Source organism: Magallana gigas, chromosome 4 (assembly GCF_963853765.1).
Source record: "Magallana gigas chromosome 4, xbMagGiga1.1, whole genome shotgun sequence".
Lineage (NCBI taxonomy): Eukaryota > Metazoa > Mollusca > Bivalvia > Ostreida > Ostreidae > Magallana > Magallana gigas.
Window position 1 is genome coordinate 32727443 of NC_088856.1, and position 17233 is coordinate 32744675.

A 17233-nucleotide genomic window follows, 5' to 3' on the forward strand; every position below is an offset into this window, starting at 1 on the left:
AAGACATTGGTTTTAGACCTGTTCGTGAACACAAACGTTTGTAAATAGGCCATTCTAAATAAAGAATCCTATAGACGTGATCGGGATTTGAAGATAACATATTGTTTGTTTTTATTCTTTAAAAAATGTATCACTTTCGGAATAAATGCCACAGTCGCCTTGACTCGTTTTCTCTTGGGAACAAGGCGAATTTCTAAAGCTAAAGAGGAAATGTTTTCCTTCAGGGCATCTTATGTGCACAAATCATGAGGCATGATGTCATGAACGTATATATATACAGATCATTAGAATGTTATTTTTATTATTAAAAAAAAAATAAACAAAGCTAGGTTATCTAGACCCCCGGAAATCTTGGTATTGAGATGACCTGCTCTATATCTAAAGTCACGCATTCAATGTGTGGTTGGGTTCATCGGTCGACCCCCGTATAAAAGCCCTCAGATTCCCGCTGGATCTGAATCCCACCGCCTAGCCCCTGGATATGTTGTCTGTACGTGTTTTAGGAGGTATGTAAACCCTTTAAGAATGCACCCTATTCTCTAGATTAACCGAGAGCGGGCCCCTTGGTTCCAATTCCAGACCGGCTATATATATAGATATATACATTAAGACATCGTTGTGTACTAGGCATAATCTATCTATATATATAATACATCTTATATGCAGTCCGTGTGCATAGGTTCTATCTAATTACGCACATGTGAACAAAATTGTTTATTTCAATAACTCACGACGCAGATTTTCTAATGACAAACGGTCATTAAAAGCTAAAATATATGAAAAAGACCTTGCACGTGACAGCCGAACCTCAACCCGCACTGGCAGCGGCGCAATAATCTTTTAATACCTTGAAAAATAATAATTCATCATAAAATGTATGATTATAATATTGTTATTATTTCAGCGGCATACAATGAATTAACCAAAATTGTTTATTTATTCATATTTATGTAAATATTATTTTTATTTGATAAAGAATCATTCAATGGGTATTTTGAGGCGATCAAATACGGTCGGGGTGATCAAATCCAATAAAACCCGAAGGGATTTATGATAGATTTGATTACGCCTGACCGTATTTTATCACCTCATAATTTCAAAAGAATGATTCCTTATTACTTTTATTTATACAATTTTCAGCTATTATACGATTAAATAGTAAAATAGTCATTGATGAAATGCATTGAATTATTCGTTACAAAATTGATTCATTTTTTTTTATCAAAGACAAAGACACTGGAAAATGTAAGTATTAAATAGTACATGGATCTATTTTCATTCACCCTCTCGCCTTTGAAATATACACAGGGTCATTAAACTTGAAAGGTCCAACCGTAAATGCATGATGTACTTAAAAAAAAATTTTCTTTCATAATCATACATCGAAAACACAATTGTTTGTTGATATATCAATTGCAGACATTTTTACAATGAAAAAACATATTTTATTTTGATATCTATATCTGGTCATTAAGAGTTAGTTTTCGGACAAGTGCTAACATATTGACCTGTGAAATGGGACACATAGCACTTATTCATGAAATGGATTTGTGGCCTTGAATTGCGTAGATAAGAATTTCTCGGGACAGTATGAATTTTAAGGCCAAATAGATTATACATGTAGTTAGTTGACCCCCACCCCCGTAAGCAGGTCCAGTACAATTTCTTGATTTAGCTATATAGCTTTAAAAAAGCTATATAGCTTTATAAAGCTATTCAAAATAGCTTAATAAAGCTAGTTATGTGCAGTTTTTGAAGAAAATATTTATTGTAAGAAATGGACAAAAAATCGCAATTAACTTGCTACTCATATTTGCACAATTGTCACGATTTTGGTCAAAAATTATTTTTCCGATTTTAATATCTACGATGCTTCAAAAAGGCATTTTTAACAGGCAACCGAAATTTGAGTGTCATTTGTTGAGTTATAAGCGAGTTACAGAGCATGAAATTCTTCGCTATGTAAACAAAGCGTTTGTTTACATTTTGAACGTTGAAGTAAAATTTCAGTTTTAAACCTAAAACGGATGTGTTAAACGTTAGAAACTGTTTATCTATGCTTAAAATAAATAAAAAGATAGACAAATAAGCTGGAAAAAGATTTTTTACTGGTATATTGAACCTATGTAAACAAAAACATGGCACGAGCCTTGTTTACATGACAAAGAATTGTGAGCCCTGTATCTTGCTTATAACTCTACAAATGACTCTCAAATTTTATTTGATCATTCGAAATGCATTTCTAAAGCATTGTAAATAATAAAAACATAAAAACAGAATTTGATCAAAATCGTGACCATGCCCCTTTAAGGAGATGCAAATTGATGAGTAATCTTTACATGCATTGTTCACAGAACAGTTTAAAGTTGAAAACTATCACTGGACTAAAGTGCGATTTTTATACATACTGATAATATTACAAATTTAAAAAAATGTATGACAAAATAGCTAAATGAAGCTACTCTAAAATTCAGAGCTAAATAGCTTTATTAAGCTATTCAGAGTCTGAATAGCTTAGTAAAGCTATTTAGCTTATTTAACCTATATAGCTAAATCTGGAGATTGTACTGGACCTGGTAAGTACAATGTATATACATGTATATGATACCGATGTCTACGTGTCAGGTGACAAGCTCGAAGTCATTAATTGTCCTAATTACACCTCATGATCGTGATTCACCCACCCAAGACAAGAAACAGGGCAATCACCAGTAGCAAGCATCATTACGTGATGTCATAATGCACGTGAAAGCTTTGGAAAACCAGTTGTTTTAAACTTTCTATTACGAGGATAATTAGTAAAAGATTGCGATTTCCTCTATCTTGAAAATTAATGTTATCATGATATTTAATAATTAATATGCATTCCTGCAATCCTTGTTTGCTGTGATGTCTGGAGTGACAAAGTGCAGGCGACTGTAAATACAGTCATAATGGTGACAAGGGGACGTCTGCGTCTACCCCGCGTTATCACCACGCAGACGACAACTGTCGTACCCATATGTCGAGGAGTGACCTTGCTGCACACACTCTAATCTGTCGTCAATACAGCAAAATATTATCAAGCCTGTTGTCGTTTTTATCTTATTTAGTTTGTTATGGAATTTCGACTCAACCTTAACTTTGGTGATGAAATCAGGAAACTGGATGCCTTGAGTTTTGTTTAATGAACTTTGTCTAATTCATTTTGTGTAATTAACTTTGGTGATCCTTTTAGTCCTCGGGGTGCATGATATTGATAAACAAAAGTACTAGAACTGGAGCGATACCTATGTAAAGGCGAGAAATACACATCAAATTGTTACAGATATTGGACAGAAGCGGATTACAGTCTCGGCTATCCAAAATTGCATCGCAACAAGCAGAAAATCTTAATCTTTACCACTGGCGAAGTCTTAGAAGAACTGTCCCAAAGGCGAGGGCATAAGTCCAGACCAAACCCAGTCATGGTCAAATAAACCTCATTGTGGTTACACTATCTTTGATATGTGTTCAAATATTAATCCTTTTATTACATAAAAAAACAAACTGACAAACTTTTACCTTTACGCACTGTCAGCAAGTGTTTCGGACGACGAAATAAACCCGCGATATGTACTTATTCGACGATAAAAGGGAAAATAGAGAGCCATATTATATTATGTTTTCATTTCATATCTTGATTCGCCAAACGTGCAATACTATAGCATACAAACATGCTATATCATTTAATTATATAGCATTATTTTTTTCCTTCTGCCTAAAACTTACAAAAAACATATTTCTCAAACTGCATGCTTATTTATTCTGTAATTTACACAAGAAATATATGTAGTCAATCATTTAATATTAATCAGACACTTAAATTCACTTTTTTTAAACCCTTGTAAACAAACGGGAAATTTATTGTGATATATTATACCACACACTTACATGTACATAAGAGATTATGTTTTTGTTTACATCTACACTTGTTTTTCATGACGACTTTGGTTGAATTACTTAAGTAAGAACCCGTTTTGGCGACAATAATAAACTATTTTAATTTCTTTTTGTTGTGAGCAAGAAAATAAAGATCTAATTTTATTCAGCTAAAGAATGCGTTAAAAAGTCAGAACTAAACAAATAAAGAGAAAAAATGAGAGAGAGAGAGAGAGAAAGAGAAAGAGAGAGAGATATGTAATCAAATTCCATAACATATAAATATTCATGAAATAAATGGACAGCTTGTTAGAACTAAACTCATAAATTACATATATTAGCCGAATCTAGATATTGCCGGAATCTACTGAATCGAGAAATTTCCTTACGAAATTCAAAAGTAAACAACATTATTTTAATGCAGATAAGAGAGCAGCAAAAAAACGACCACAAAGTGCAACTGACGTCATAAACCACGTGGATTTGTTTACATCCTCTTTTCACGTGCTCATGTTGTGTTCCCGATTTCGACCAGAGGGGAATTCCAAGGTTCTAAAGGAGTTCCATGCTGGATCGGCGTGATTACTGATAAATCAGACACAGAGAGCCTGACCTGCTCTCTCTCGAGACTTCACATGTCGCTCAACGTGCACCCTACATAAACCACTGCCTTGGTTTACTGATCTAAATTCGTCTCACTTAGTGAATAAATTGTTATGTGGGATTTTTTAGAGGATCGATTACGTACTGAGGCTCGACGATCGCGCATATAACTATTCAAAGTTCCCCTGATTGTGAACTGGTGTTTTCATTAAAATTTACAATTTATAATGATTGCATCTATTGCATATATAATGAGTGTATGCGCGCTCTTAAAGATCTTTAAAAATGATACATGTCCTTAATTTTTCATAATTCAAATTACTGACATAGTGTCTGAATGCTTACAATTTTCTTCGCATAATCATTTCATTTCCTTTTTATGAAACCCACAATTAATTTTGGTCTTATTAATAAACACATGAAGTGATATATTAATTGTCCTTTTTTACTGTATAAATCTATTTATATCTGTGAACTTTAATTTACACGTCAACAATCAAATTACACAAACACAACACAACATCTGTTGTGAGCACTGAATTAATCATAGATAAATGAATAAAAAAAATCACAAACAACAAAATAATAAACAGCAAAAAATGCGGTCAGACATGTAACGCAGTTCGTGGCAAATAAACATGATAATTCTACAAACAATTTTTTGTCGGCACCGTGACCGGAGTTTGATAGTTGACCTATTTTAGTGAGAGAGTTTTGACCCTGAGTTATGAACGACCCGAGCGCTGGGTTGTTTCACCCAATGAAATGATTTGCACTTACTACGCCGATTCAAATCTCTATAAAAACCAGAACTCGACACTGGCCAGCAGTAGTAAATAAGACAGAAGCATTAATACAACAACATGTTAATCTCCAGAATTCGTCACGAGTCGGGATATTCTACAGGTGATTCAGTTGTTTGGAAAAAAAATATTTAATACAGATCGCTGGATGCTTCAGGGGACATACCCGGTATACACCAGGGAAGCATAGAACTTGATGCTTTCTTCATCTTGATTTATTTTGCTTTTTCTTGTAGACGGCTCCGAGAGCAGCGGGACCGATTTCTACCTGAATGACAACTTGGAGGAGACCTTGAAATCATCACAGGTAATTCGATCAATTTTGCTGTGTATATATGATAAAATATCTTGAATTCAAAATGATTCTAGTAACTTATGAAAACTTTGTTGTTTTCATATTTGAATTACTTTACCAATAGTAAATTAACTAATTTATTTGCCGCTGTTGTTTCATAACATTTCACCGTTTGTGAAAAAAAAAATCCGCATGGCAATGTTTGTAAACAAAGTTCAGTCACGTGGTTTTGTTTTCTTTCCGGTTAAAGCGAAATTTAGGCCAGTAGAGTAACATTCGCCTGCCGATGGGTATTCTAACGAAAAGATCCCTAAAAATGGGATATTGCATAAGTTATTTTTTGAAGCTAAGTAGACAATTGTCTCAGGTCAATATTAAATACACAGTAGGTGCATCAGTATTTGCATTACTGGCGTCAATAGACGTTATAATGTGACAGTTATACAGAATTATCACGATACACTGTATCGGTTGTTTATCACGGGTTTATCCATTCTCCTCCACAGCCAGATTTCGGTATACTGTTTGACGTGGACGGGGTGTTAGCCCGGGGGACGAACCCCCTGGAGCCCGCCGTGAAGGCCCTCAAGCTGCTGCAGGATGAAGAGGGGAACCTGAAAGTCCCCGTGGCCTTCGTCACTAACGCCTGCAACAGGAGCGAGGACAAAGCCAGGCAGATCAGCAAGTGGTTCAACGTACAGGTCAGTGTTATAGGCCACTGTCAACCTCTATTGATAAACTTGTGGCTAGATCTATTTATACCTCTTAAAATTTGTTTTTTCTCCTGAAAAATATTACATCTTTTCCCTTTTATATAACAGTGTGATTGTATAGTTACATTTATAAGTACATTGTTAAACGTTGTATGTGCATTGTAAAGGTCCTATCTGGCACTATGTAACTCATTAAAATCATCCCCTTAATCATACTCACAATTTGATAGGTTTTACCGGATATGGTTATCCACGCGCCAACTCCTGCCAAATTATTGACTGAGTTCCACGACAAGCACGTGCTGGTCATCGGTCAAGAGCATCGCCGAGACATTGCCCTTGAGTATCCTTTCTATTTCAAGTTTAAAACAAATCAATCTTGACTTACATGTACATAAGGTATAAATATGTGGTAAATTGTACAGCATGATTTGACAGTGCACTACGTTTATTCCTTAATGACGTCAGTATCGGTTTTACAAAAGTCTGTACGATTGAAGACATTCAGAAAGCTTACCCATTCCTGGACATGGTGGACCACGATAACAGAAAACGCGTGGTGAGAACGATTTTACATGAAATTCTAATAGTTATCAAATACATAACGGTCATGTTTAATTGTTTAGGAATGTAGATATTCATTCTGTATGTATGTTCATTGTGTAGGCTGCCGGGACGTACCACGACGACCCATCCTTCCCCAGGGTAGAGGCGATCCTGATGATCGGGGAGCCCAAACTATGGGAGACCAACCTCCAGCTGCTGATCGACCTCCTACTGACTGAAGGCAAGCCCACCCGGGCGCCCTCCTCTATCATGGGCGTCAAACCGCTGCCGATAATCGCCTGCAATATGGATTTGGTATTCATGGACCGTGCCTGTATGCCGCGATTCGGCCATGGCTCGTTCCTGCTATGTCTGGAAAGCTTATACAAGGTACGGACGCCATTCTTCGTGGATAACTCTAGATACATTTAAGAAATGAACTCAATGTCTACCCAAGTTATACTCGTATAACCTGGGTTGGGGCAATTTACGCTTTATAATCCGCGAAGCGGATTATAAAAAAGCGTAAATTGCTCCAACCCAGGTTATACGAGTATAACTTGGGTAGATATTGAGTTCATTCCTTATAATTTAATTTTCTGGAATTTGCTGTACAAATTGAGTCCGTTTTACTTTTAAAAATGATATAAATCTGTTCAAAATTCAAACGTAACGTCAAGTGAATTAGTACGTTGGTGCATTGTGACGTGTCTTGTGACGTGCAAACCAGGTTATACAAATTTAACTAAATTTTTCTATCCAATCAAATGCCGCGTTACAACCAGAATTAAATTATTAGATTTTCAAATAAGTCAATTTTATAGCAATGGATTTATATATAACAAATTTGTATCCTCTTTTAGAAAATTACGGGTCGTGAGTTGGACTACACAGCGCTGATCGGGAAGCCTTGTGAAATAACCTACAGGTACGCTGAGCACTGCATTGCAGACGTTGCCCAGAAACTGGGAATCCAAAACCCAATAAAGAAGCTGTACTTTATCGGGTAAGAAACAATTTCTATTCTTTTGTTTTTGCGAGTTTTTATTCTGAAATTCTCTACCGGGAATAATGGAATCCATGTATGCTATTTCAGTGATAACCCATCTGTGGATATAGTGGGGGCCAACCTGTACCACCGGTTCCTGCGAAGACAGTCGGAGTGTATCGACAATGAAGAAGTGAACTACCTCCCTCGCTCCAGATCCATTCCAAACAACTCTCACCTCTACCAACAGACGGTGCTAGCCATGGAGAGCCTTCTTGTGGGCACCGGGGTCTACAAACCGGAAGAGGAAGAGTCGTCTGATGATGACGTCGATATCTATCATGGACACCGTGACATTGAAAACGAACCGGAACTCGCCAAACCCTCCAAATTTGTGATTGACGTGTACCACGGCATTCGACATATTCTTGATAAAGAGAACTTTTCTGTAAAGACTTAGTCGCTCGGTCATCGACAAAGGGAAACCGTGATCTGAATGAATGCTTGTGCAAATGTACCTCTGAATGCGAAATCGAAAAATAGGGCATACATGTATTATGTAGTAGTTTATTTATTTACTTTGTGATGTTGACTTATTGAGACAGACCAGTCTATAAATCAGTGTTGTGACACGTTAATGGTGACAGCCTCGTCTCTGTACCAGACATTGCATGTGTGACTGTGAATTGAAAACGGTAGTAATGGGAAAGACACGTTTATACATGTGTAGGACTTGACAAAACGTGACATAATGGTATAAGTATACATGTATATGACATAGGAGGGATAAAACATGTGGTATAATGGTACAATTATACATAATAATGACTTGGAAGGGATAAGACGTGATAAATTAGTACAATATACGTACATGTATATGATTATATATATTGTTTGTTCTCTATTTTATTTATAATATGAGTTTTTTTACGTGATTTTTTTTACTCTCATTATGTACTTTGAAATATGAATAAAATAATTTTTTTAATCATTGGGTTTTTTTGTTATTATTTTGCTTACTGTCTGAAGTTCAGTGTGAAATAATTATAGAGAAATGATCGACCAAAGATACAAAGTAACTATAAGTCGGAGAATGAGTTAGCCAAGGACTGACTACAGTTTAGGCACGGCATCTTATTATTAATTGCAATTTACTATATTCAACCATTGGAGTGAAATGTGTTGGCAGTTATTGTCTTGATTTATTAAGCGTAAACAATTTAAAACATTTCTAAATGGAAATAAACCATGCTTTAGTTCGAAAAAATTCTCTTGTCTATTACTTATATAGATTGAATCAAAAGCAATAGTACTTTAATCCATAATGTGGAGCAGATGAACAAGATACAGTATATAGTAACACGAACCGAAGTTACATACCGACTTTTTTAAAGAAAAAACCCACAAAAAACAAAATGCCCACATAGATAGGTGCCTGTACTACATGTAGTAGTATTGTAATGAGATCCGCCACCTTAAATTCTTTTCATGATATTCAGACACTACCGAGTACCGTTAATTTAGAAAATGTATTTTGAATTTAAAATAATGCATAAAAAGTATATCAAATATATGTAAATGTAGGTATAGTGGTAGTCAGTTTTTCACACTGTAAAATTTTCATTTTACACACTCAGTTACATGTATTTGTAATTCATAGAAAAATGACATTGCCTAATAAAATTTCAAAAAGTCAACTCACAGTCAATCAATCGGTGAACTCTCCCATGTAGAAATAGACAACAGTTATTTTGACAATATCAAATTAAATGTCGCTTATAACAATCTCATATAAATCAATCAGCGGACATCAACTATATATTTAAATAATCTTCTCAACTGTATGAATACAACAGATCAGCGAACACTAATCACTCGGCTCTACCCTACTTCCCGAGGCCTTCCGACTGTGCAAATACAGGTACGCTTGATCGGTGAATACTTCTTACTAGGCTGGGGGACACCGTTATCGGTGAACACTACTCACTGCGCAAGGGACGGCAGATCTAGCTAAGTTCCAGAGGCCTTCCGATTGTACAAGCACATCGGAAGGCCTCATACCCAGGGTACGCTTGTTCGGTGAACACTACTCACTGGGCTAGGGATAGCCTGATCGGTGAACACTACTCACCTCGCATGGGACACTTGATATAGCCTGGCTCCCGATGCCTCCCGATTGTGCAGGACATTGGAAGGCCTCGGAACCCAGGGTACGCTTGTTCAGTGAACACTACTCACTGGGCTAGGGACATCCTGATCGGTGAACACTACTCACCTCGCATGGGACACTTGATCTAGCCTGGCTCCCGATGCCTCCCGATTGTGCAGGACATCGGAAGGCCTCGGAACCCAGGGTAAGCTTGTTCAGTGAACACTACTCACTGGGCTAGGGATAGCCTGATCGGTGAACACTACTCACCTTGCATGGGACAATCGATCTAGCCTGACTCCCGATGCCTCCCGATTGTGCAGGACATCGGAAGGCCTCGGAACCCAGGGTACACCTGTTCAGTGAATACTACTCACTGGGCTAGGGACAGCCTGATCGGTGAACACTACTCACCTCGCATGGGACACTCGATCTAGCCTGGCTCCCGATTGTGCAGGACATCGGAAGGCTTCGGAACCCAGGGTACACTTGTTCAGTGAACACTACTCACTGGGCTAGGGACAGCCTGATCGGCGAACACTACTCACCTCGCATGGGACACTCGATCTAGCCTGGCTCCCGATGCCTCCCGATTGTGCAGGACATCGGAAGGCCTCGGAACCCAGGGTAAGCTTGTTCAGTGAACACTACTCACTGGGCTAGGGACAGCCTGATCGGTGAACACTACTCACCTCGCATGGGACACTCGATCTAGCCTGGCTCCCGATGCCTCCCGATTGTGCTAGGACATCGGAAGGCCTCGGAACCCAGGGTACGCTTGTTCAGTGAACACTACTCACTGGGCTAGGGACAGCCTGATCGGTGAACCATATTCACTAGGTTGGGGACATCCCTATCAGCCAATTATGGCCTTACTCAATCGATATGTGATATAACTGTTACACTATCCATATAGGTAAATACATCACATGACATACACACTCGAACGGATACATATTATCACCTGAGTGGTACTGTGAGTGAACATTGCCTATCTGGTTTTCTGTACACGTGCACTACTGATGCTGTTGTATGTGTTTAAAAACACAGTCTATAATTCTGTAATTAGAAGGTGTTAAAAAGTCAGATTCTGGATTGGTAATCTGATTCCTTGTGAAGAACACAAGCATGAAATTAAATATACAGATAGTTTCTATCTTGATTTTTATTCCTGAGAATGATTCAAACATCCTCTTATTCTATAAATTAAAACTTCTTATTTCAAGTTATATATGTAAACAAAGAACAACAAAATGGCCATGGAAGAGTATCAACGTCTGTGTTTACTACTGTATGAAACTATTGACTCGCCATTTCATGCTTTAATACCGATCAATCGTTATATACGTAATTGTTAAATATTAAAAACGTTGAACTTGACTTATTTTTTTTCAATGGGAACTTATCTTTTTAAATTCGATCAGCATAAATCAATCAATAACTTTGTAATCATCAAGACGAGTCTTACTTCTCTGTCATTTTCTTGTGACCATTACCGAAGAACTTGAGAGTTCAGACAGCTTAATGATCACTTTAGGACATGGGCTTTATTTTCACATTTATTTTAGTCGATGGAGTGGATCCATAAAATTCTTTACGGTTTTAATGAAGTGTGTAAGATTTACAAATGATTTTGAAATGCAGAATACATAGACACCGATGATACAGCTAGAAGACAGCGCACTGACGGTGTATCTGATTTAAAATGCACGCACAAGCTTTGGGTTACTGGCAAAGGACGGTTGAGAGTTGATAAAATATACATGTACATTCAAAACACGGAATCAATCTCTGCATTCTGTGCATTGTGTGATTTCTACTCGAATCAACAAAACAATTATTTTCCGCCAATCTCCGTACCGCAGAAAATATTGATTATTCATGATTTAAAAAAAAACAACAGCAACAACAAACCTTTGTTTTCAACATAACTGCAAGCATACAACTATATGTAACAATATGATAAGATATTGCTAACAAAGTGCTGTATTTTACGTTTATTTCTGAAACACGACGTCGTGATTTTCTTGTTGAAATGGTATCACTGTAAATGGGCAAAAGCTCTACTTAGAACTAGCGTATAGCCATAAAATTTTAGATTTGACAACATTGAGATGTGTTTAAATCAATTATGTAAAAATCTAAAATGTGAAAAAAAATGCCATAAGCACCCTTTTTTCATTGGCACAATCATATTATCACATTAGTGATACTGTTGGTGAACTTTATCTATCTGGTTTCTTGTAGACGTACACTACTGATTGTTAAAAGAGCACAAATCACTGCTCTATATTGTACATTTATTACTGATGTACCCATTTCTAAGTCTATAGCCCACTACACTAGAACTGAAGATATTTAAAATTCGGTCCAGCAAAAAAATGGTCAAAATACATTTTATACAGTAGGTCCAGAACATTCTCTTAATTTACAAAGTTTTATTAATTTCAACTACTTTTGCTTAACCTTTGAGCTTGTAAAAAAGCTATCTAAATAAATGTCGAGTTCTGGGAAAAGTTATTTGGAAAAAAAGTATCAGAACGATATTTAAGCTTCATGCAAATCAATTTGAGTACCAGTGACTGTACATTACCCTGTGTGCATTGAGGCATGAATAAGAATGATCTCTTCACAATGTGCTGAATTATTACACCTCAATTATTTTATTTACCAGAATTGACCATTGATAATTTCTGTGTTGTCAAAGGTCAGAGGTCAACAAGCCGTTAAACCGTTCAACTTAAAATCCTGTCACATGTGAACCTGATTGGCACAACAGTAAAAGTTTGCATTTTTTTCACGTTAAACTTCCATAGAGATCTAGTGTTGTCTTTAATGCGACTTTTCCCAATGCATTTGTGTAATTTAACACTTTAAAGACATGTTTAAGGTACTCAACCCCCTGTGACTTCTATTTTTTTTATAACAGTACCTCACGTGATGGCGATTTAACATTTGTGCGACTGTTAATGGGTAGTATTCTGTAATAATCGCAATGCTAATATTTAGACGTTATTGACGTTATTGATGGGAAAACAATCATTTTTCTGCTGTTGTATTTTAGAATTGTCCTTAGAAATTACCTTACTCTTAATGAATGATTTGATGATTCTGTCACTTGTTTAAAGCAATATCCTATATACATTTATGAATTCTATGTATTCTGCGAAAAAAAAACCCCACATTTTTACAATGAATGCCACTTATCAGTTATTCGGTCAAAACATTGAACTACATGTATAGGTACATACTAATAAAATGATTTATTACGAAATAACGATTAAAGAATACAACACTACAAAGAAAATTCATTTGTGTTACAATCTATCTTATTAATTCTGTACAAAAACAAATATACTACAATATAAAATCAAAGTACTGAAAGTACTGATAGGCGGAAGCATGATTGCAAGTTGTCAATGTCATAGTGTTATTATAACTATTTTCTTTTAAAGAATTAGTTTGATAAGATAAAACACTATTCTAATATGTCAATTAAGGTACATGTATATACATGTAGTAAATGTGGAAATATTCTGTTACTGCACCAGATTAGTCTGGATCATGCCTTAAATAAAGATTCAATGAGAAGAGCAATTTAAACATCAAAACATTTGTTTTATGAAGTACATAAAAAGTCACATTCGTATAACAGTTGATACTTATATGCAAGCTGAAATTACAGGAATACATTTTCATTTATTATGCCGATTTATTAAAAATGTCCATTTTGATATCAAAATGATGAAAGATTATTATAGAATTAGAATTTAGTAAACTGAACTTCTGAAACTGTAGTATTTTATTCTTTACAATAATGTTTCACAAAAATGCAGAAGTTACATTTGTACATCACTTGATTACAGTATTTTACAGAAACAAGTAGTATGTGTGTCACTTTGCTTACCTGAGAAGCAATAGCCATTGAGAAATTAGCTTCATAGAATAATTCACAAAATATCTGGACAATGTGTTGTAAAAAAGGTATTCAATAAAGATATTTTGATGTTTTCTTAATATATTCTCCAGTTTAACAGTAACAGGATGATTTCAAAGTCATTTCATATGTGGAGAATTGCAGACCTCTAATTGATCCTCAGATTGCAGTTCATATATTTTGTTGACAAATGTTTAAAACTTAGAAAGAATGTATTTACTTACTATAACATATTTTACAAAGATCAAACATATATGCAAATGTTGAGAGTTACAATACAATGTAAAAGCCCAGTAAGTTATGGATAACTATATATTGATATTCAATAATGTACAAATTATGTGTCCTTTACAATTGCTCCATGTTGTACTGTCAAATCACAGGTCTCTAGTATTGAAGACATTTGAACTTTTTAGTTTTTATTTTAATACTAATCTTCAAGAGAACTTCCACCATTACAGAACATAGACTTTCAAAGAATCCCTTTATGCCTGCATGCCGTAAAGGTGTTTTTGGAAAGCGTGTTATCCTGGAGTGTGCCATTTGTGGTAACAACAATTTCAATTCACTAGTGTTGTCTTGCATCCATTATACCAATGAAAACTGTCTTTTTCAGCAGGATATTCTAAAATGTGTTGATGAAAAATGAATAATGGATATGTTATCAAGCAATATTTCATTACAATATACTTGACCCCCAATAAAGAAAACATGGATTTTAAAAAAAAATTAATCTATAAAATATTTTGAATTTATATGTGTTTTACCTTAAATAATTTATTTTCAAAAGTATACATGTATTTTGCAAATAAAGAATGAGATATATAAGAAGATCACACAATATGAATTATCAATAATTGTAAGGTTATTTTGGTATATTAAATACAAGTAATGGAAAATATAGTGATTGAACTGTAAATGAAAGTTTAATTTTTTTTTCTCCAAAATTCTTCAGTTTTTAATTGCATTTAGTATAAGAATATTTACTATATTATTAAAGATATGACAACAAGATATATGTGAGTTAATGCTCACTAGTGATACCCCTGCTCTGATGTGTATACAAAAAAGCATAGTTAACATTACATGTAATGGGAAGTTGACATCAAATATTTTGAAAAATCAATCCTACCGAATGGCATACCTTAACAAAGACTGAGTTAAAATTTCAAGCATCTGCGATTGTTGCTGAGATATCTTTGACAAAATTTGTGTTATAGACAAACAGACACACAAGGGTAAAACAATATACCCCCTCTCCTTCCGAGCATGGGTATAATTAGTTCATTCTTAAACAAGAAAACCACAGGGAATATCGTATTTAAATTTAGTTGTATTTACTAACCTTGAAAATGGCATTAAGGCCATTAAGATGAGGATTCCAGCATATTTCAGATGCCCTGCTTCCATTTAGAAGTTGCAAACGTGCAATGTTTGTCCCTCTTTAAAAGTGCTGAACTGAGAAGCCAACACCGCATTTTTATAGCAACCGTCTTTTTCTTTGTTTTGCTTGAATTTAGCTGTGCACCCAAATTTAGCAACTCTCCCCTTCACCAGAGATGAAGAATGATGTTGAGCTCTCATTGTCTCCTCTTGTCAGTTAATGTTAATCAGTTTCTTGACATTCATCTGAAAGAACATATACATATAGAACAAATAGATATATGTTAGGTTATTATCTATAATCATTGTCAGGTATATAATTGAGTCTTTTTGGAATTGCAATTAATCATGAACGTGGTAGATCAAAGATATACTGGTATATAGTCCAAGTTCTCATGAATTGGAAATTTTAAAATTTAAAAACAAAAAATGCAGTCATCAAAATTATCATATAATAATGATGTAGAGAAATTTCCATAGGAAATTTTAGTCACTTTCATTATAGAGTAATGATAAGGTAATTCTGAGATATAAGTAAATACAGTGGGTAAAAGGATAAATCATATTAATTATTTTTAAATGTTCAATGAAATATCTTTGCAATTAATAGCCTATCTGGAATATTCATTATATCAACCAATGAATTGTATCTTGTATGATACTTAAAAGCTATATTTGAGATATTTTTAGAGAAAATTCATTTGCATTATTCATGAGTCATTTCTAAACCAAGCTGAATATTGTAATTTTTTGTAATCAAAATGAATAAACCCAATATCATACAGTGCTGTTCGTAACAAATTATAAAATCACCATATGAACATATAGATCTGCAAAGATGTCACAAAATATTAAAGGTTTAAAAAAGGAAATGTTATCTTCCTATATATGCGATTCCATTGTGCTAAATTTTAATCTTTAAAGATATCCTGTAGGCCTCGCCTTGTATAGTATTCATAACAAAAGACCGACATTTCAGAATTATCGATGAATGCCTAACACAAACAATATAAATTCTTTCATAAAATGTATTTACTTATCCGAGATTTCTCTGATTCTAACCCCCGCTTTTATATTGTGACATGTCTCCTCCGCACGTCACAATATACAAGCGGGGATTAGAGTCAGGGGAATTTCGGATTAAGAATGTACCAGCTCCTCGATCAAGATTATTGTAACATGAAAAACTAAAATGATGAGGCAGACGTTTATACAATGAGAAATAACACATTAATTACCTAACTTACCTTACGTATGTCGAAGATGGACAGTCACCAGTTTTTCTCAACGTTGGTTTGGTGACAATAATTTTACACTGCATAACGTAATGTAGTATTGTCTGAGATTACTACGCGAAACGTTGGTATGTTTACAAATAATTTATAGGCATTGTATCATTCTAATAATCTTTTTAAATAGATTTATACACACCCTTGTTTTTTTTGAAAAAGCATTCATTACCTGTTTCCCTATCAATTTTTCCTTCTGTACTCATAAACACGCAATTTCAAATTGAACTATTTTTTTCCATCGGAATTTCATCTACAGGCATCAGACTCCGTGCTTATCCTTTGTTTATGTCGCATACATCGCAAGAGTTATCGTTCGTTCCTGTACTATCAAAAACGTATATCTACCACTTGCTATCTTTGCTATAGGCATTTTCAATGGATAATTAAAAACGACGAAGTAAAAATTTAGATCTATTAACAGAAACGATGTTTAAACAGGGGTCGAACAGTATGGGGGGGGGGGGGGGTATAGAGTTGTGTGCCCTTAGTTTAAATAACATCCGATAGTTTACCATGAAAAGGGGCAGGAATTTGACCTATGACGTAGAAGGTCATGAAAGCAATTGCAATAGGCGCTTCCGCCTAAAAATCACTTTTTGTTTTGATTGATGTTATTTATTGTAA

At 35.0% G+C, this 17233-nt stretch overlaps 1 protein-coding gene and 1 long non-coding RNA gene across 5 annotated transcripts; one reads left to right on the forward strand and one right to left on the reverse strand.

Moving 5' to 3' along the window:
* The first annotated feature begins 440 nt into the window (after positions 1-440).
* Positions 441-8839, forward strand: LOC105345002 (haloacid dehalogenase-like hydrolase domain-containing 5). Of its 2 annotated transcripts, none has more exons than XM_020074026.3 (8): positions 441-506; positions 5543-5613; positions 6108-6302; positions 6545-6657; positions 6783-6873; positions 6981-7250; positions 7724-7866; positions 7957-8839. In XM_020074026.3, exons 1-8 carry the CDS (start codon positions 482-484, stop codon positions 8306-8308), a joined length of 1260 nt encoding a protein of 419 aa, XP_019929585.1. In that variant the 5' UTR covers positions 441-481; the 3' UTR covers positions 8309-8839. The 2 variants fall into 2 exon arrangements, with proteins under 2 accessions (XP_019929585.1, XP_011451266.1); XM_011452964.4 differs by lacking the exon at positions 441-506 and adding an exon at positions 5248-5409.
* Positions 8840-13506: 4667 nt separating this feature from the next.
* On the reverse strand, positions 13507-17029 carry LOC117682491 (uncharacterized). Of its 3 annotated transcripts, none has more exons than XR_010713112.1 (3): positions 16779-17029; positions 15280-15563; positions 13507-14559 (listed from the first exon to the last, which is right to left on the reverse strand). It is a non-coding gene; the product is annotated as an uncharacterized lncRNA (long non-coding RNA). The 3 variants fall into 3 exon arrangements; XR_010713113.1 differs by lacking the exon at positions 16779-17029 and adding an exon at positions 16556-16581; XR_004596842.2 differs by lacking the exon at positions 16779-17029 and adding an exon at positions 16565-16661 and having other exon boundaries at positions 13508-14559.
* Positions 17030-17233: the final 204 nt, after the last annotated feature.